The sequence below is a fragment of the Clupea harengus genome, chromosome 24 (genome assembly GCF_900700415.2).
Source record: "Clupea harengus chromosome 24, Ch_v2.0.2, whole genome shotgun sequence".
NCBI classification, from domain to species: domain Eukaryota; kingdom Metazoa; phylum Chordata; class Actinopteri; order Clupeiformes; family Clupeidae; genus Clupea; species Clupea harengus.
Genome location: NC_045175.1, coordinates 17,119,851 through 17,140,797, shown reverse-complemented (window position 1 = coordinate 17,140,797; position 20,947 = coordinate 17,119,851). Strand labels below are relative to the sequence as shown.

The 20,947-nt window shown below is 41.2% G+C and overlaps 2 protein-coding genes across 3 annotated transcripts; both read right to left on the bottom strand.

Annotated features, from left to right (window-relative positions):
- Positions 1 to 828: 828 nt before the first annotated feature.
- LOC105903173 (putative adhesion G protein-coupled receptor E4P) lies at positions 829 to 4,769 on the bottom strand. 2 transcript variants are annotated; one of them, XM_031562548.1, is made up of 6 exons: positions 4,689 to 4,769; positions 4,300 to 4,461; positions 2,385 to 2,591; positions 1,554 to 1,786; positions 1,101 to 1,167; positions 829 to 927 (listed from the first exon to the last, which is right to left on the bottom strand). In XM_031562548.1, the coding sequence occupies exons 1-6, from the start codon at positions 4,701 to 4,703 to the stop codon at positions 832 to 834; spliced, it is 780 nt and encodes a 259-aa protein (XP_031418408.1). In that variant the 5' UTR covers positions 4,704 to 4,769; the 3' UTR covers positions 829 to 831. The 2 variants fall into 2 exon arrangements, with proteins under 2 accessions (XP_031418408.1, XP_042559493.1); XM_042703559.1 differs by lacking the exon at positions 4,689 to 4,769 and having other exon boundaries at positions 4,300 to 4,579.
- An 864-nt stretch (positions 4,770 to 5,633) lies between these two features.
- LOC116219326 lies at positions 5,634 to 20,272 on the bottom strand. The gene is made up of 9 exons (XM_031562547.2): positions 19,905 to 20,272; positions 19,214 to 19,510; positions 13,836 to 14,177; positions 13,105 to 13,164; positions 10,349 to 10,486; positions 8,096 to 8,127; positions 7,136 to 7,216; positions 6,472 to 6,628; positions 5,634 to 5,900 (listed from the first exon to the last, which is right to left on the bottom strand). The coding sequence occupies exons 1-9, from the start codon at positions 19,942 to 19,944 to the stop codon at positions 5,737 to 5,739; spliced, it is 1,311 nt and encodes a 436-aa protein (XP_031418407.1). The 5' UTR covers positions 19,945 to 20,272; the 3' UTR covers positions 5,634 to 5,736.
- Positions 20,273 to 20,947: the final 675 nt, after the last annotated feature.

The following is a 20,947-nucleotide window of genomic DNA, read 5'->3' as shown; positions in this document are numbered from 1 at the left end:
TCCCCTGCAATCTCCAACTACGGTCAGAGACAGACAGCAGGAAAGGTTAACAAACGGAATGAAATAGCCTACACATTACACACGCTATGCCTTAATAAAACTCACGCTTTATGCTACACCAAAGGAGGCACAACAGACAAGTTGAATTACCATTGAAGATCTTTTTTTTTTCTTGGAAAATTTAAGTGCACGCCAACGTTCGTTATAAAACTATCTACATAGTCCAACCATCGAGGTTTAATCCATGTTGTTGTGGAGAAAGAGGATTGCATCAATCATATTTCATTAAAACTTCACACTTCTTACATTGGACATATCCAACAGCCTAATTAGAATCTGCATCGACTACTGCGCAGAAATATCTCCATACAGTAGATTTCCCTCTGTTTAGTATCGCTTTAAACTCTCCAGATGACAGTTTCTCTTTAACTTCCTCCGTGATGCCATTTTGCCACCTGTAATCGCGTTGTCACAGCTAGGATGTGCTAAATGTGATTTATTATATCCTAAATGTGATTTATTTTATTCTCAAAAACGAACTTCTGCATCATGTGAAGCAGACACGTTGACTTCACTATTTATTAGGATATTTTAAATATGGAATGTTCAATGCATTATCGCGCTGATGTGTCCGAGCCCGACCCGAGCACGATTATAATTTCTAAATATTTGTCCAAAACCCGGCCCGACCCGTCGGGTCCCGATGGGTTCCGACGGGCTCGGGTCGGGTATCCATCCTCTAGTGTGTGTGTGTGTGTGTGTGGTGAGTCAGTCTGTCTCCCTGTCTCTCTCGCTGTGTGTGTGTGTGTCTCCCTGTCTCTCTGCTGTATCTTACCTGGTGTACTTGCACTTTGACACGTCGCTTTGTGCCCCCTTCAGGGTAGAGTGAATAGTGATGAGGATGGTGAGGAAGAGTATGGTGTTGCCCTGGAGAGAGATGAGGGGGTGGGGGGGGGGGGGGTGAAGAGAGACTGAGGTTTCAGAATCTTTACACTTTCCTTCCACGATAATCTATCGTGTTCTATCATGAATTTGCTTTATGTCTTTTACTAATTCTGTTCATCATTCATTTGTTGTCATATTATACATTTGATACCCACAGCCAGGATGAAGTATGCGGGGCCAAGAAAACTCCAGACGAATCCATTCTCTGTCTTGAGCCAGCACCTGTCATGAAACACATTGATTACATAACTACACATACATATATATATATATATATACAGTATATACATATAATTACTATACATACACTGAATACCACTGAGAAACAGTATCAATTCTCGTACGGTGCCTATAGGGCATGGCTTTACACTTGATGATATTTCTTGTGTTGTATTGATGTCTTGTATATTGCATATTTTAAGAAATTCCATTCAGTACATGGACTTCCAAACACAGAAAAGTCAATTGCTAAAAGTAAACCTACAATTGCTACAATATACAATACATCTCTCATACTCTATTTGCAAATTATGTCATTTGTGATATATATTGCATTTTTAAAATAAATTCCTGTCAGTCAGTTTTGACCCCGCCCTCATTCTACTCACTTGTGACTGCCATATCCATCAGGCCACACTGAGGCAGACACGCCCACTATGATCAGTGGGATCCCATAGCCAATCAGGAGGCTGAGCTTCCAATGTAGCCCCGCCCGGTCATTAGGTTTGACCTGCTTGAGCTTCCGTACAGACAGGAAGAGCAGCACGGCCTCTATGGACATCCACATGAAACAACACAGGAAGAGGAAGTGCAGGATGCCTGCCAGCACCTTACACGACACCTGGAAAGATGGATAGATAGATAGATAGATGGATAGATGGATAGATGGATAGATAGATGGGTAGAGAGAGAGGTAGTCGTTAGTTGAAATTAGTGATGGGCAAATTGAGGCTTTGTGAAACACTGAAACCTTTGAAGCAATTGCACAGGATAATGTACCAAGGGTTTTAAAATGTATAGGCCAGCTATTGTTTACTTTCGAAACATTTTGAGGCTTCAGTCAGGGAAAATCATGTGACATGTGGAATTGAATGACACCCAAAGCAGTTTTTTCAAAACATCTGTCTTTCAAACTCTTGAGTGTCATGACGTCTGTTTCGAGCTTCCCATCACAAGTTGAAAGAGTCCAGAGTTAAGAAGGTAAATATAACAAGTTTGTGATGAGGTTGATGATAACATTTTAATGAAATCAAAGGAAGACAGTCGAAAGTTGAAAGGAGAATACTATTGAGAAAGTCTTGCAATTATGCATGTCTGAAAAAATATGCATTTCTGAAAAAAGTGGTTCCCTAAACAACAATTATTTCTGCGACAACATTATTATAATAATTATTATTATTATTATTATTATTATTATCCTAAGATGAAAGTGACATCACCTCATTGGGCCTGATGAGGTGGAGGAAGCTCTGAGTGAACAGGAAGAGGGGTTGAGCCAGCAGCAGACACACACAGAGGTTGAGACGAGACACGTTGGACACCCTGGGGTTCCGTCGACAGAGGGCAAAGGTCATCACAGCCAGGGTCAGGAACACAAGGCCGATAAACACGAAGATGGTGTTCAGCACGTCCACCACAGGGTTACTCTGGAGAATAACCATGCATGTCATTGGTAAGAAAGGACTTTTGGTAAATCTTTTGGTATTGAATTTCATTGAACAATTTGGTGTAAGATCACACATCTCCCTTGTACGTCGCTTTGGATAAAAGCGTCTGCTAAATGACTAAATGTAAATCTTCTTAAGATGCGTATACAGAAAAAAAATACTCAAGCACCTGCCAAAACACCCTTTTGTCAAGGCGTATTTCATGTTTCTCTCACTGAGACCTGAGCCATTAGCATTTGAACCCCTTCCCCCCAGATAGCCTCCTTCCTGCTATCAACAACGCCCTCCCCCCTTCACCCTTTGCCCTCTGTTCTCACCCCCCCACTCAGAGGACCCGCTCCCCCACAGGTGAACCCCCACTCCACTGTCTCCCTTTCCTGCCCTTATCTATGGGGTCTGGTCTTACAACCAACCCCCTTTATTCTACTTGACTACATGTTAGCTTATCCCATTCTATGTGGGTCATTCTATGCAAAATTTTACCTAAATTTCCCTCGGGATTAATAAAGTATCTATCTATCTATCTATGGTATGAATGCCAACACCTCCCTACAGTCAGGTAGGCCATTCTCTGAGCAACATGCTTTGAGGGTGTTTCCATGCTGAAACAACTGCAGAAAAATTGACTACGTCTACCGGTCTGTTCTTCAAGTTTGGCGTACTCATTAGATCCTATCACTTTGTTTGTTTGTTTGTTTTGGGGTGGAGACCTGCCCGTGGCCCTTAGCATGCTGTAAATATGCCAGACAACTGCATTCAAGCTCTAATTTAGTGAGACCGAGCGAGCCCCTGTGCTTCCCCCTTCGACTTCCCACAATAACCAGTTGACGCACGCAATTCAAACGCCCTGTGGTCATTGATGACAGCCAGGGAACGATTCTGTGAAATTAGACCCCTATTAAAACATCTCGAAGGAGCCTGCAATGGGCCAAGAAGCCTAACTTAGACAATAGCCCACCATTAAGTTTAACAACAAGCAAGCAAGCTAGCCTGTCAAAACTCTAAGATTTGAAGAGGTTGTTTCGCTACAACAGTTAGGAAAGTAAGGCAGTCTATGTGGATATCAGAAATATTAGCCTATCCCATTCTATGTGGGTATCAGAAATGTTAGCCTATCCCATTCTATGTGGGTATCAGAAATGTTAGCCTATCCCATCCTATGTGGGTATCAGAAATGTTAGCTTATCCCATCCTATGTGGGTATCAGAAATGTTAGCCTATCCCATTCTATGTGGGTATCAGAAATGTTAGCTTATCCCATTCTATGTGGGTATCAGAAACGTTAGCCTATGCCATTCTATGTGGGTATCAGAAATGTTAGCCTATGCCATTCTATGTGGGTATCAGAAATGTTAGCCTATGCCATTCTATGTCGGTATCAGAAATGTTAGCTTATCCTTTTCTTGTGGACTAGTGATCTGTGAGCTGTGACCATGGACTGGTGAAAAATGAGAAATGATCAGCTTGACCAACATCTTAATATGTTTTCTTTTTTAAAATAGCTTAGGCATATTTCAAAAATTAATGAATTATGTGTTACTATAGGTTACCTTTTAAAAATAACTTAAAAGGTCCGCATGAGATCCTAAAGTGCTTGGCTTTAGTGTTGATCTAGGCTGAGTGAATGTTCTTTTGGCATATAACTCAAATATAAGAAAATACGTAATTGTAACATGTAATATCTTACATCCAGGGTTTGATCAACCGTCATGATCAGGGCGAAGGTGGAGAGGTGTTCACAGGAGCACACGGTGTGTGTAGAGTTGGTCTCGCTGACATGGCAACCATCCTCGATCCAGGCACTGATTCTCCAGTACACACAGGTGAGCTTTTTCTCAGGGCTTGTGAACTGACCAAAGAAACACATTTGAAACAAAGAAGGTAAAATGTTTACAATTAGCGTAATAATAATGCTCACGTTCTTCCAAAACATGTAAAATAATTGTCTTTCCTTTCAGTCTACTAATGTCTGTGCAGTTCACTTAATGTAATATAGCAATATATATATTTCACTTTTCACGTCACATTTCACAGTCACTTTTTCAAACTGGAATATTAAATAAAATGGAGACCTACTAAGAAATTTTGCATCGTGAGGTTGACTGGAATCAGTAGAGCCTTGTTAAGTGTATCGGGCAAGATGACAGAGATCACATTAGACATCATTTTTGCATTTTTACTGGGTCCTGCTTCGAAGAAGCTGGCATTAAGGACCTCCTGCATGTTTTTGTAGACCATGAGGACCACTGCTGCTGAACCTAGAGGCCAGAATGGCAACAAAGTTAACTTTTGATTAGGCATGTTAAGGGACAATCATTTACATGTTCAAAATCCGGTTTAACCTGGCCCCCCCACCACTATGCAGCCTAGTCACGTTTAGAACAGCAGCAACCAGTGCTACTCGAGGGGCAGCAAGAGGAGACTGTGATATTCCTTTAAAAAAAAGTGTATTTGGACAGTCGGTTTTCTCAGTTAGGTCAGCCCGGGAATGGAACCATCTCCCTCAGAACATTAGAGAATCAACCTCATTTAACTGTTTTAAAAGTAATCTCAAAACATGGTGGATAAATAACCAAAAATGTGATCACTAGTGGGTAAGCAGTAGAACTTGTATAGCAGTAGAACTTGTATATTAGGATTGTATTTTATTGTATTGTATCTTATTTTATTTTATTTTTTTGATTTATTGTCAATGTTATGTTTGATATACGTTAATGCCTTTTTTAGGTTGTATAGCCTTTTTCACTCTGGCAGGGGGACTGCCAATGGAAACTAGCCTTTTGGCTATAATTGGGTGCATTTACATTTTAATGTTCATGAATGTACACTGTCCCTCCTGATCAAATAAACAAATTGATTGATTGATTGATTGATTAACCATCATGGTCAATCACAAAGACCACAGATGCTGAACCTAATGGCCAGAATGACAACAGAGTTAACTTTTGATCAGGCATGTTATTGGACGACAATTAACCATCATGGTCCATCACGAGGACCATAAATACTAAATCTAGAGGGTAAACGGAAAAAATAGCTTTACTTTTAATCAGGCAACCCAGCGGACACTCATTTTGATATCATTCATCTCAGTGTCAGAATTTAGAGGATCCTGAATGCTATATTAGAAAGACAGCAGTGGAATAGTGTGTAGGTGGTGAGTCGCTGGCGTACCGTGGTTTTTCCGAGCGATTCCCAGGAGGTCGATGTCCAGACGGACGTTGGAGATTACCAGCTGAGGGACACTAGTCAGGGTGGTGTTTGGCCCAATGCTCAGGATCTCCACCTCTGAGGGAACATATCGGGGAGAGACAATCTTAACCAACCAGGATGGAGAAACGATCTTAACCAACCAGGAGGGCTGCAGTGTCATAATCTGGTCCAGAGCTGACTGCTGTTGGAACTGCAGTTTGAATGGGGACAACTACCTCACATCTATCTAGCTATCTAGCTATCTATCTATCTGTCTATCTATCTATCTATCTATCTATCTATCTATCTGTACAGACAAACTATAACTACCTCACATCTATCTATCTATCTATCTATCTATCTTTCTGAACCCTAAGACTACAACTACCTCACATCTATCTATCTATCTGAATCCACAAACTGCGTGCGTGCGCGTGCGTGTGTCTGTTTGTGTGTGTGTGCGCGTGTGCGTGTGTGTGTGTGTGTGTGTGTGTGTGTGTGTGTGGTTTAAAGCTTAACGTCAGCAGTACCCGTGGTGTTGGTGGTGAAGTTTCTGCTGGACTGAGTGTGAGTGGGCTTCACCAGTCTGGAAACCAGCTGTCTGTGTGTGTGAGTGTGAGTGTGTGTGTGTGTGTGTGTGTGGTTTAAAGCTTAACATCAGCAGTACCTGTGGTGTTGGTACTGAAGTTTCTGCTGGACTGAGTGTGAGTGGGCTTCACCAGTCTGGACACCAGCTGTTCAGTGGCCTGGAGCACACCCTCTCCCCTCGAGACCAGACTGTCTGGTGGGGTCTTCAGTAAAGCATCTAGGAGACCGGACACCACCTGTGTGTGTGTGTGTGTGCGTGTGGGTGTGTGTGTGTGTGTGTGTGTGTGTGTGTGTGTGTGTGGGGTGGGGGCAAAAAAAGTTGACAATCAGTTACAGAGAAACACTAAATAAACCATTGCTAATGGTATACATTATTATACAACATTATATGTAACTGACACCACCTTTTGAATGCAAAGAAAAAAAAAAAGTCACCCCAAATTCACTGGCTTAATTTACAGAACAACAGCCTTCATACCGGGGAGGGGCAATGCTTACAATGTGTTCAAATGTCTATGTTAGAAAATCCAGATTCCTACTTTAGTTTCTTTTTTTTTTGTAAAAAAAGCGATTGGGATTGATTGACCCTTATGAGATGGGCTGAGTTAATGGTGTTCGTCATACGTTTCCTGTATTGTCCAGTCATCCACTGAAAAACACTTATGCATCTTATGTGTCTCATATCTCATGCGTCTCATATCTCATGCGAGCGACCTGGTGTATCATTTGAAAGCAGGCCTTACCGTCAGCGGCAGACTGGTCGACACAGATGAATTCTGCTCCAGTTTTTTCAGAAATTCCAGTTTGCACCCCACGTCTGACTCCTACAGCACAAGATAACAGATGCCAGTCAAGGTCGTGAATGGGCTGGATGGGTGTGGGAAAGTAGGCCGAATAGTCTACATGAACCTGTTAACCTGAGTTTTGCACAGCAGCTTCCATAGCACAATGTCACCAAATACACAGGTTAGCATAGCAACTAGCCTTCAGCAGTGCTTCCTCAACTGTTGTGGGTGGTGTTAGCATAGCAACTAGCCTTCAGCAGTGCTTACTCAACTGTTGTGGGTGGTGTTAGCATAGCAACTAGCCTTCAGCAGTGCTAGCTCAACTGTTGTGTGTGGTGTTAGCATAGCAACTAGCCTTCAGCAGTGCTTACTCAACTGTTGTGGGTGGTGTTAGCATAGCAACTAGCCTTCAGCAGTGCTAGCTCAACTGTTGTGGGTGGTGTTAGCATAGCAACTAGCCTTCAGCAGTGCTTCCTCAACTGTTGTGGGTGGTGTTAGCATAGCAACTAGCCTTCAGCAGTGCTTGTTCAACTGTTGTGGGTGGTGTTAGCATAGCAACTAGCCTTCAGCAGTGATAGCTCAACTGTTGTGGGTGTTTGCAAGACTTGCAAGAAGGCTTCTGTCTGTTGCCTGTCTGTTTTGTCTTAACTCACCAGTTCAGGCAAAAATCCTTATAACATGGTAATGAATGCCTTATAACACATGGCAAAGTTTAAGTGATCCTGTTGTAGAATTCCATTAATAGTTCATAACATTGTGGAACTGATACTGTCCTACACTGCACAGACATCCTAGTACCAGGTCATAGCAAGTCGACATAGTAGCTTTGGGATGGTTTTCATTCTCACAACGACTAGTTGTAAACAGTATATTCTGTTAAAAAAGATGAGAGGTGAGCAGTTCCACGTAACACTTTACCTTGCATTGCTCTGTAATGCCTCTGACAAGATCTAAAAAAAAGAAACAGGACGAAACATCAAATAATTAAAAAACAGTAGAACCAAGGAAAAAAAACAGATGTTATTTGACTATTCTGCGATCCTTCATTCCCGACGTCCGTATGCTTGTCATCTCCTCTCAGGAAAGTGTTTTTTCTCGTTTTGGTCATGGCCTTAGTTACAGTTTCTATATTGTCTTAGCCGAGTGCGACTCGTGGTTTTTGTTTCACGCTACGGCGTTTAGTTTTGTTCGTTTTGAGAGTTCGACTCTGCTTTTTGCTTTCTGCGCCTTAAGTGCCAGTTTCCTTAGTTTGCTGCCAGAGCTTAAAGCCTGCGCCCCTCCGTGGGTTGCTCCACGTGTATCAACGTGTGAGAGGATCTGTTCCTAAACGTGTGTGTCTCCTACAACCTGTTGCTCTGTCCAATGTGTGTTAACTGGCTGTTCGTCCACAATAAACTCTATTCCATCAAACTACATCTCTGCGTCCGTCAGTCCCGTGACAGGTATTCCCATGTCAGTTGGATGTGGACTGTGCTTCCTTCGGCATTGGCCCACGGCCGGATTCACATGGACTTGGATAACTGCCGTGGTGTATTTATATTTTAGAACAAGCTTGTAATAAATACTATATTTTTGTATCAGAAACTGTTGTCTGGATCAATCTGTGGAACCTAAGTAGTTAAAAGTAAACTAGAGTCCCATCTCTGTAAACTGAGTGGCGTAGTCGGTCTACACTGCCGCTCACCCATTACATATCTTATTTATTTATATATAATCACTATACATATGTACATACTCTGCACCTTTCTGCTTTTTTGCACTTCTGGTTAGATGCTAACTGCATTCCGTTGTCTCAGTCCTTGTACTCTGTGCAATGACAGTAAAGTTGATTCTAATCTAATATAATCAAATTTGTTTAGCAGTTGTAAGTACTGACACAAAGTTTAGTTTGGTGATTTCTGTTTTCCGTAAGTGGACATCATTTATGCCAGTGTGAATGATAATTTTAGAGTATCTGCGTTTAGAGTTAGTGATTAGTTTTAGGTGAGAATTTATGTTGTTTGCTCTAGCTCCAGGTATGCAGTTCACTGTTTGTGACGGGGTTGCTGACTTAATATTTCTCATTTCTCAGAGTAGAATCGCCAATTAACAGAACTTTATCATCAGCACCAATGCTATTAATGGGGGAGAAACGGTTTGAAATTGAGATGGGTTGTAAGTGTGTCTCGAACATTGATTTTTTTTTGACGTCCTTGCTTTACTGTGACCCATTTGTCTTGAATTCTGACTTGCAATTTAGGCTGCAGTATTACGACATGTTTGCTAGAAGGCGGAGTAGCGTTGGCTAATGTAATTACATCTGCTGGCTGGTTTTCGCTAGTTAGGCCTAACACGTTCATATAGTCTACATTGTGGAGATGTGATTCAAGTAAAGATATCCTCGCTTCCAGGCTTGCCAGTTGCCTACACTTATTGCAAGTATTGTGACCGCTGAAGGAGGTTGGGGAGTCGCATGTTACACGCCAGGCAGCAGACAGAGATAGCACGAGAAGCCATGGCACTGGGAGCCAACCAGGAGCAGTGACCCGAGAGTGACAGAGAGGGAGATAATTTCCAGAGTTGATGTAATAGTAGTTGTAGTGAGCATCAGCATTCTAAAAAGGCTAAAGTGCACGGTAGGTAGCAGCAACTCTATCAAACAGGAAATGACGTCCGGGAGCTTCTGAGAATAGGGTCCGTGAGGAAACAGTTCAAAACAGTTATCCAAAATGACAACTTGGATGACTTTGCAAATCCAGTCAGCTCCTACATAAGCTTTTGTGAGGAGACCTGCAGCCTATCAAAATACCATCTATCTATACAACAACAGCAACAACAACAACAACAACAGCAACTATTCCATATACCATCCACTTCCAAGTGACAGGGCTCGCCACAAAATAAAAAAAATAAAGGAAATACACTTGGACCTCAGTGGAGTTTGTCTACCTTTCCGGACGTGGTCTAGGTTATCTCCTCCCTCAAGCCATAGGTAATGATGGAGTCTTTAGCTAATGAAGTGGTGGGTGTTTACTCTGTTCTACTGGTGCTGTGACTGAGAGATGTACATAACTGAAATATTGCATTAAATATATGTTTAAACGGTTCCAGGACTGCCTGACTTTCTCAACAGAATGGCACATCACGGCTAAGTACTGTATATACAGTTGGAGAGACAGAGACACTACTCACTTGTGCACCTGCCCTGTCTGTTGCCATAGTTGCTGTGACCAGGATGACATGCACAGGTGTAACTTCCCTGTGTGTTTATGCAGTTGCCCTCCGACTCTGAGCCGCAGATGCCTGGGTCTGTGTCACACTCGTTTATGTCTGAAAGAGACAGAGAGAAGAAGAGAGAGAGGGAGAGAGAGATTATGACTCATTATCTTCATTGTATGTCTCTTGATGTTGTGTACTTTATGGTTTTGGAGAGACAGAGACAGAGATAGTAAGTCATGATATGAGCAGTTTTTATATACCGTAATTTCCGGACTATAAGCCGCTACTTTTTTCCCACGCTTTGAACCTCGCGGCTTAAACAATGACGCGGCTAATTTATGGATTATGATACCTGTAACCGGTGGCTTTGTGTTTACGGTGGCTTTGTGGAGCTAGGATGCTAGCATGGATGCAGCCGCATGGATGCTTAGTTCCACGCGATTTCTCAGCATCTCTCAATAACTTAACTAATGTCAAAATAACCACAGTCTACCGGCGTAGACAGAACACAACTCAAAACAGTTTACAACAATACAAATCCAGTCTTTTCAAGTTCTTTAACTCACTGGTTTCAAACTAGCGTCTTTCTTCATTCAAAAATATGAGCATATTTGCCTTTGGAGTCAAAAATGTATTATTTTGTTTGCATTTATTTCATGAAATTTCACCATTTTATGATTTGTTTATACCTATCTTTTCTATCTTGTTTATAGTTAATCTTGTTACTTGAACACACTGAGTACGAGAAAATGTGTACTGTCCCTTTAAGAGACTACCGTAGGCTAAGTGTAGCTGTCATCATATTTTTCAGTCTTCGGTTGCTGATCTGCCGTTGACTCTTGCCTTCTTTCCCCTCTTTTTTACACAATTGTTTTGTTGCATTTGCTGCACGTCGCGATGTTTGAATATTTTTGTGCGAAATACAGCCACACTTTTGACCGTTTACCTTTCGGTATTTTCTCTGTTAAAAGGTTGATGGCTAGTTCTATTTGTGCTTGCTCTGTGAAATGCTGCCTGCTCTTCACCGTCATAAGACTGTTGCTATGAAAACATCAATGAGCGTGAGTGACACAGGACAAAGTTTACATTGGGAGCTGGGGCAGTTTTACATGTGCCCCGCGGAATCTGCCTAGCAACCGTTTTCAATTGGCTCAAGCACCGAAATGAAGCACCGAAATCTGCGTTGCATTTCGGTCCGGGTAGGTACCGGTTGTATTGGAACCGGTTCCATATTGGTACCGGTTCTCGGTCCCCAACCCTAGTTATGAATGAATGGTGTGCTAACGGTCACATATTAGAACGTAACGTATCTAAATGAATAATAATTACATTTTACGAACTAACACAGTTCATAGAATTTAAACATAGGTCACTTAAACATATTTATCACAGTGTGAGACAGCTAAATAACTTAGTCATTGTTTTTGAGCGTGCGAGGGAAAGCATAATTTAATAGAGGCTTACTAGACATGTGCGTTTCTAACTGTCACAGTTGTCAAAGTAAAAGTCCGTCAACAGAAAGAAATACAATACTGTGTGCGTGCAAGGATGGATTACCGAACGGGCTGAACGGGCCCAGGCCCAAGGGCCCCTGAGCTCAGGGGGCCCTAAACCAGAGCCTCTGCGTGAAGTCGATGTTATTAACTTTGCTTGCTGTCAATTGTTTTTAGACTTTGTATTTGTTAATATCAGAAGTGGCTTAAATGTATCTCTTATTTGCGGTTGGAAGCGGTGTATTTTGTTACACGTCCTGACCAATGGTTTCATAATCCGTCCATGTGTGCGTGTCCATAGCAACAATACACTACAACATGAAACATTAAATCACTCCAAGCAATATACATTTGCTGACCTAAATCAGATGCTATTTGTTATTACTTGAGGTTATTTCAATAATTGACAATTTTAAGCTTGGCCTACCATGTTATGGGCGCGATGAGGGAAAAAGCCCCCCTTGTTCAAAGTAGGGAATGACAGAAAAAGTTTGAGAACCACTGCGGTAGTTGAAGATGGAGAGAGCTGAGGGATTGTTGGGCGGAAAGTCTCTGTTTAAGAGCCAAAATGACGGAACAATCGACAAAACTGAAGTTGTATGTAGCATTTGTCAAGCTGAATTTAGCTATCACAGAAGCAGCTCGTCTTTAAGTTATCACCTTAATGCAAAGCACCCGACAGAAAGCCGTCCCAGGTTAGATGATCGATTTACCGTCGAGGGGCACCATTGTGTTTGAAAAAAAATACAATTAAATACAATTACAAATACAATTGTCTAAAATACACGCTGTATGAAGTGATTACTTGTTAATTTATAAGATTTAGTCTTAAGAAGAAAAAACTACTTTTAATCGCGATTAATTAATTGTTCATTTTTTTTTTATCGATTGACAGCCCTAAAAAAATATATATATTTTTGGGCTTTTTGCCTTAAATCGGATAGGACAGTGAAGGGAGACAGGAAATGAAATTGGGAGTGGGATCGGGAAATGGCCGCGAGTCAGATCTGAACCCGGGTCCCCGTGGTCGCTCAGACCCATTCATGGTCAGGCTGCTGCTTGCGCCACAGCTCCCCGGAGCTGAGGATCTTGTATGAATCTTTGAATGTTGTTTCTCAGGAGTTTTTACGTGCGTGTGTGATGTGAAGGTAGTGGAGATGTAAGCTTAATAAGTGTCCGTTACATCTGTGACAGAAAGTATGTCAAAAGTGTAGACCTCATCTATAGATCTCCTACCAGATGAAGAAGACGTTGACGGGGTTGGTGATGGTGTCGGCAGTGTTGTAGTGGTCCAATCTAAAAAAATAAGACATGTGCACATTAGATGGAGAATGAAAGAGTTAGAATCCCCTCTGCCTACATGTATGTGTTGATGTCTCTCTGTGTTAGTGTTAGTATGGAGTGCAGAATCGAAGAGGGCTATGTGTATGCTTTTTATGCGCCTGTAACTGAGTGCAGTGAAAGTAATGTATGTGTAATGTTTTTTTCTGTGCATGTATGATAATCTGTTTCTGTGCATAGGTGAGGTAAAAGTAGTGTGAAGTATACACAAAGTATTGTAGTATTCCTCTCTGGTTTTACTGCTCTATTTTTAACAAATGTTTTTTTTAAAGTCACTTTGGACAAAAACGTCTGCCAAACATTTCAACTTCTTGTATTTCACATACATAACCTGTACACATACACTGCAACACATGTCACAGATTATAGAAAGTACTGTTTGTAGATAGCTGTACTGTTTAACTGTTTGATCCTAAAGTGTTACCGTACTATGAGCGGGTCTCGCGGGATTAACTTCACGTTATTGGTTATGTTGTTAGCGGGAGCTCGACACACATGGATGCTCTTGGTGTAAACTATGGTTGTGAATAAAGACGGTTTCAACTCTCATTTGGATACTTTATAACATAAAACAACACTGTTGATATTTGGCCTAAACAGCAGTAGATAATAACATTGTCCCCTACCTTTCAGTGTGAGCTGAACGTGATTAAAGAGAGCCAAGTATCCATTTGTGTCCCAGTTCATTTCTACACCACACCAATAGGAGGCAGCGTGAAACTTGTTGAAGTTCCTCATGGTCGTGATGAGGACCCTCGCCTTTCGGTCATCGACTAGAGAGAGAAGCGGTGTTCCGTTCTCCCACACGTGATCTTTTTGAACATCCCTCTTGTAGCGACAGTCATGCATACCAAAACTCTTGCAGAAGAACTTGACACTTGGTATGTGGGCATCGAGGTACGGGCTGGTGATGTTGATGTCTTGACCTGCAGGCACCATCATCTTAAGACCTTTCCCACAGCAAGAGTCTGTGTGTGAAAAAATTGAAGGACACATCAACTGTACATCGACTTGTCCAACTTCATGTTATAGTCTACAGTAAGCAGTGGTGGAATGTAACGAAGTATTTTTACTTCGTTACTGTACTTAAGTAAATTTTTACGTATCTGTACTTTACTTAAGTAAAAATAATAGTGCATACTTTTTACTTTTACTCCATTACATTTTTTAGCTATTATCTATACTTTTACTCCGCTACATTTCTACAATATGTGTTGTTACTCGTTACATTTTATGAACACAGTTTCGCCAAAATGTTGCCTACACAAAACTATGGATTGCGTTGCTGTTTTGGAAGTTTAAACCAATCAGGTGGCTCTATCAACTCTAATGATATCAGAGTGCGCGTTTGGCAGCAGCACTAGCGGTAGCTTTGCGAGTTATACCTGAACATTCAACAGACAGCCTGACTACTGCCTATTCAACCTATGGATCCAGAGTCGGCCTGAACTGAACCCTCTGATATGAGCCACCCTTGGCCCTATTTAAAAGATATGTTCGAGTTCAAAGGCCCCAAGAATGACTCCTGGAGGTTTCAATGCGTTTCCTGTCTCCCTCAAAAAAAGGAGTTGCTAGCCTTCAATAATTCGCCCTCAAATTTAAAGTAGCATATCGAGGTAAGCATTGCTACGCTAAGTTAATGTCCCTGACTTTTGAATATTGATACATGTATTTAAATCGCTAGCGTGCCTTGTTCTGTCCAGTTTTACAATTACATTAGTTTTTTATGTTCCATGTTTCCCTTTTTTACACGTTTACAATTAAATAAAAGATTTAACCCTCCTATTATGTTCAAATTTTAGCCACATCTATTATGCTTGGGGTCAATTTGACCCCAGCAATTTAAACCTCCAAAAAATTATTATAATTCTTTTTTTTTACCCACGTTTTTGTGTCAGGTACTTTAGGTTTGTTTGTTGACTACCTAAATAGCCCTTAAAAATAAAACAATACCCCCACCCACCCTCTTTATACATCCAGAATACATGTTACGCGACTATGGAGAAATATGCAGATCCCCATAAAATCTCACTGATTGACCTAAAATTGGAAAGAGATATCTTTCTGGTGTTTTTATGGCTTCATATTATTTCTAAGTACATATTGTTGCTATCTATAACATTTGGAGTAAAAAACTATTTCTTTTATCAAGAAAAGTAACAATGTGATGAAAAAAGTTGATATTTCTTGTATATTTTATACAATTAAAACAGCCTGGGGTCAAATTGACCCCAAACAACACCTATGCGTAAAGTATGTGTACAGGACATTGAAAACATATCCTCATGTTAATTTTGTCTTTACCCAGTTGTCCCCACTAAATTAGGAAACGTCATTAAATATGAAGCAAAAAAAATGATGTCAAACATTTATTTAGAGACGTTAAACATTGAATGGGGTCAAATTGACCCCAAACATAATAGGAGGGTTAAAGATATCACATGGTGTCTTTATTGGTTTGGCTTAATGGTATTAACTTTGCAAATAATCCCTGGTAGATAACTTGTCATCCGCAGAATTGTAAGATATAGTGTGAACAGTATTACAGATGGTATGCACAATAAGTACACCAACCTTTCCAATTAACAAATGTTGTTGCTTATAATTATTACTAGTAGTGACATCTGTAGAGGCACAAATACCAGTAGCTATTTCTTTATCAAAATGGCACAGCCTAGACATTGAGAGACAACCCATTGCGTGAGTACTTTTACTTTTAATACTTAAAGTAAATTTAAAAGTAAGTACTTTTTACTTTTACTTAAGTAGGATTGTTGATGTAGTACTTTTACTTTTACTTTTATTTTCCTGGGTACTTGTACTTTTACTTAAGTACTAACCTCCACCACTGACAGTAAGTCTATCAAATAAAATGAAGTGACGCATTGATAGCTATGTCCTATGAGTAAACAGAGATTAAAATGTCTTTTCTATGTCTATTTTTTTTCTCATTTGTTTCGGCCATTCATTTTGTAATGTAATCAGATAATCATAGTTGTGTTAGATGATATTATGATGATGAGGATGATGATGATGATGATGATGATACTGCAAGTTTGACTATAAATGGATTCAATTTAACATGATTACTCTATACGTGGCACTAATACTGACGTCCAAATGGAGTAATGTTACTCATGCCCATCCCTAGCTACTAGCTATTCATCTATCTTATCGAATTGAAACTGTATGCCCGTATTAGAAAGAATTTAGAATGTTTGTGGTCAAATTTTGCAAGTATTTGAGTCACACAGCTGGTGAAGTGATCACAAGTAGAGCTGACTAATGCTGTCATGCTAACACACGCTAACATAGTGTGTGAGCATCATGGAAATAAGCAAACAAAATAGTGAATAACCAATAGAGATAATGTTTTGATTCCACCTGACAATCATTTGCGTCCTTCTAAAAAGCTACATAACCGGATATATAGTAAAGATGGAGACAGCTAAGAGCTCAGAAGGTTTTCACGACAGATATAGAGTTGGCTTATTTTCTCCTGAACAGCTAAGCATTGAGCTATAGCGAAAGTTAGTTAACCTTAACTAATTTATCATGGCTACTTACAGGGATAGCTATTTTAATTAATTTCAACATTCCAGGACTTGCATTCATACCCTGTGGTACGGGTGCAGCTGGGTTATCAAGGCAGTGAGTATTTGAGACACACAGCCGGTGAAGTGATCCCAAGCAGAGCTGTCTAATGTATCATGCTAACACACGCTAATGTATCATGCTAACACACGCTAATGTATCATGCTAACACGCGCTAATGTACTGCTATCAGTCACACCAGAGGAGCAACGGGCCAGGGATGTTTAGTACCTCTGCTACGCCCAGCGTGACATGATTTTACGACAGCAACTGCAATTTTGAATCTAAATTGACTAAATGTTTTCAATGTGATTACTCTATTTGTTGCACTAATACTGACGTCCAAATAGAGTAATGTTACTCATCGGCAGTGTTAGGCACTCTCTTCTCGTTCATCCTCTGGCTCTTCCTCGCTGTACTCTGCGTCTTTCTTTTCTCTCAAAGGTAACAATATGCTTGTACGTGTCTTTTGTGTGAGCGGTGGGGATGGCTTGCAGATTTTCATTGATTTGAATTACTGATCTCACAGATTTCAGTCATGTTAACTTGACAGATATGCAGGACCTGCACTTTCTCTTCTCTCTGTGGCTCTTCCTGTAGATCATCTGCGTCTTGTACCACTTGGACATGCACTCTCTTCTCCTCCTCCTCCTCCTCCTCTTCCTCTCTCTGCTTCTCTCTCTAGCTCATCCTCTCTGGCCTCTAACTCTTGTATCAGCGGCACCTGACCAGCCCTCACTGGCTTCACTTGACACTGGTGAGGCCACTTCCTAACTGAGATCTCAGAACCTGGCAACCTGCATAGGCTTCGAGTCTGGGGAGGAAGGGGAGGGGGGAGACAACAATCTCCAATAATTTGGAATGCAGTACCGATTTTAAACACCTGGCTGCCAGTCTACATAATGCTCCTTTCTTGGTGTCTGCATTTCACAGCATCACTTCCTGTTTTCAACTTTCAACCACACGTATTGTGCAAATTCAATTTTCTCAAAAGTCGGCCTACCCAGTGACACACTAAGCATTGCAGTACAGTCAAAAGAATCAAGTAAATAGACATAAACAGACATGAAGACAAACAAGCGGGCCTACGACCAATTAAAACAGGATTACAAACATAAAATATACATAATATCAAAAACATATAACCATTATACATAAAAATAACAAAACATTTAACATAAAACCAATTCCCTGTTTATACAAACAAGCCCAAAACCACACTCAGACACACAATCATATATACAGGCAGTCTCTCTCTCTCCCTCTCTCTTTATGTTATCACTCATAGACACAGGCAGTATCTCTTTCTCTCTCTTTCTCTCTCTTCTCACTCATATACACAGGCAGTATCTCTTTCTCTTTCTCCCCCTCCCTCTCTCTCTCTCTTTCTCTCCCTCTGTCTCTCTTTTATCACTCATACACAGACAGTATCTCTTTCTCTCTCTCTTTTGTCACTCATATACACGGGCAGTATCTCTCTCTCTCTCTCTCTCTCTCTTATCACTCATATACACAGGCAGTCTCTCTCTCTCTCTCTCTCTCTCTCTTTTTTATCACTCATACACAGACAGTATCTCTTTCTCTCTCTCTTTTGTCACTCATATACACGGGCAGTATTTCTCTCTCTCTCTCTCTCTCTCTCTTATCACTCATATACACGGGCAGTATCTCTCTCTCTCTCTCTCTCTCTCTCTTATCACTCATATACACGGGCAGTATCTCTCTCTCTCTCTCTCTCTCTCTCTCTCTCTCTTATCACTCATATACACGGGCAGTCTCTCTCTCTCTCTCTCTCTTTCTCTCTTATCACTCATATACACAGGCAGTCTCTCTCTCTCTCTCTTTCTCTCTTATCACTCATATACACAGGCAGTCTCTCTCTCTCTCTCTCTTTCTCTCTTATCACTCATATACACAGGCAGTCTCTCTCTCTCTCTCTTCTCTCTTATCACTCATATACACAGGCAGTCTCTCTCTCTCTCTCTCTCTCTTATCACTCATATACACAGGCAGTCTCTCTCTCTCTCTCTCTTTCTCTCTTATCACTCATATACACAGGCAGTCTCTCTATCTCTCTCTTTCTCTCTTATCACTCATATACACGGGCAGTATCTCTCTCTCTCTCTCTCTCTCTCTCTCTTATCACTCATATACACGGGCAGTATCTCTCTCTCTCTCTTATCACTCATATACACAGGCAGTCTCTCTCTCTCTCTCTCTCTCTCTCTCTCCCTCTCTCTTATCACTCATATACACAGGCAGTCTCTCTCTCTCTATCTCTCTCTCTTATCACTCATATACACAGGCAGTCTCTCTCTCTCTCTCCCCCCCTCTCTCTCTGTCCCTGTCTGTTATCGTTTCTCAAAATGAAAACATATTAATGATTTTGAACAGATGGGAGAGCTCTTACCTTCCTTCACCTCTAGGGTGATCTGGGTTTGTATGTCACCCACAGCACACAGGTACTGCCCAGTGTCCTGTGTGGTAAGCTTGGCCAGGCTAACGGCCAAATATCCTGTGTCGTTGTTGGAGAAGAAGAACCTGCCCTTCTCTGCACTCTGATCGCGAATTCTTATCAGATCCACACAGCCGGAACCCTGGCGTTTGCAGAGGTACTTTTCACTGCTAAGGCTGGCGTTTGGGTACGCACATTTGATCCGGACGGCTCCCCCGAGGTAGCCTGTTACATTGATGCCCTCTGCCCCAGCTGTCAACAACATCAACATGTTATGTTTTCATGTACTTCACAACTTTTGTTTTTCATATGGAAAGATTGTTGTCTGTACACAAATTATGCCAAAGCTTGGAACTGTATACTAGATTATTTATTTCACTACGCCCACTGGACAGATTGACAAACATCACTATGCCTCTGACAAACATGACTATATATTCATTACAAAATAATGTAAAGTAGAAAGCGAGAGAAAGAGAGAAGAAAGCTAGAGAGAGAGAAAAGAAAGCAATAGAAAGAGAGAAGAAAGCGAGAGAGAGAGAAACAGGCGGGCAGCAGTGTAGCCAGCGCTGGTCTTTCGCCCATGAGGTCATCACAGGGCATCAAGCTTACCTGCTATCAGGAAGAGAGTGATCATGTGACTTACCTGCTATCAGAAAGAGAGTGATCATGTGAAGGGTCTTCATCTCGACGTGAGGGTCCTCCCTGGTTCTCTTGTGCCGTCAAACTGATGAATCTCCTTCTAGCTGCTGGTGTGTGGCGTTTGGCTTCCTGTTTGCTGCTCATTGCTCAACACTGACCTGTCACCATTAGTATTCGTTTTGTGTTAACAATCAGCAAACTCTAACCAAACGTTCCAGAGCAGGCCCTACCTCTATCCTGACGTCTGCGTGTGATGTCATCAATTATAATTCTTAGAATTGACAACAAACCAAGTGTTACCCCACAGCCTAATTTTCCAGCTGGATACCTGAAGCACTACATGGGTGAAAGGTCTTAAAACCAGTCTTGTTTCAGGGGAGATATACATTCGAATACTACCAATGCTAACATTAATATTGGTATTGTATATAATACATATATAAGATATATGTACTGATACTAATAACATTACTAACACTAACGCTGATAATATCAATTTGGCCTGCACATGGGGAACTGAGTGGACTTTGCAAACATCGAGCTCTTATCTCACGCCTCTCTCCCTCCTCCCTCTCCTCCCCTCATTTCCAGTCTCTCTCTCTTCATATCACCCCATCACTGGCAGCACGTGGGCGACGCGGTTCAAGCTGAAGCATCTCAGTATGGAAGTTCCCTATTTCACATGTAAGTAAATGGATTGCAACATAGCCTGTGTCTCTATCTGTCTGCGTGTCTGGCTTGTCTTTCTTTTTCTCTGAGGGCCTGTCTGTCTGTTTCTTGTCTTTGTCTGTGTGGGGTCTTGTTTGTCTACAAGACACTAACCCTCCAGCACACAGCTGTGTGTGTTTGTGTCTGTGTGTGCGTGTGTGTGTTTGTGATTGTGAACAAGATGATATCTCATATAATTCAGAGAAATCCTAACAACACACGCCTTAACCCACAGCCACATTTTTCAGCAGCAAACACTACATTAGCTTAGGATCTTAAAAACAGTTTAGTGTCAGTGGTTATATAATGTTAATGCTAAAGATGGCTAATGCTAATAAT

Coding starts and splice junctions, on each gene's coding strand:
- LOC105903173 (XM_042703559.1), bottom strand. CDS start 4,545: ATGTTTTGGAAGAACGTGAGCATTATTATTACGCTAATTGTAAACATT. Junction 2,592..4,299: donor CGGTTGATCAAACCCTGGAT/GTAAGATATTAC, acceptor GTTATTCTCCAG/AGTAACCCTGTGGTGGACGT. Junction 928..1,100: donor CCGCATACTTCATCCTGGCT/GTGGGTATCAAA, acceptor ATCTCTCTCCAG/GGCAACACCATACTCTTCCT.
- LOC116219326 (XM_031562547.2), bottom strand. CDS start 19,944: ATGAAGACCCTTCACATGATCACTCTCTTTCTGATAGCAG. Junction 13,165..13,835: donor CGTTCAGCTCACACTGAAAG/GTAGGGGACAAT, acceptor TTATTTTTTTAG/ATTGGACCACTACAACACTG. Junction 10,487..13,104: donor GTCAACGTCTTCTTCATCTG/GTAGGAGATCTA, acceptor TGTCTCTTTCAG/ACATAAACGAGTGTGACACA.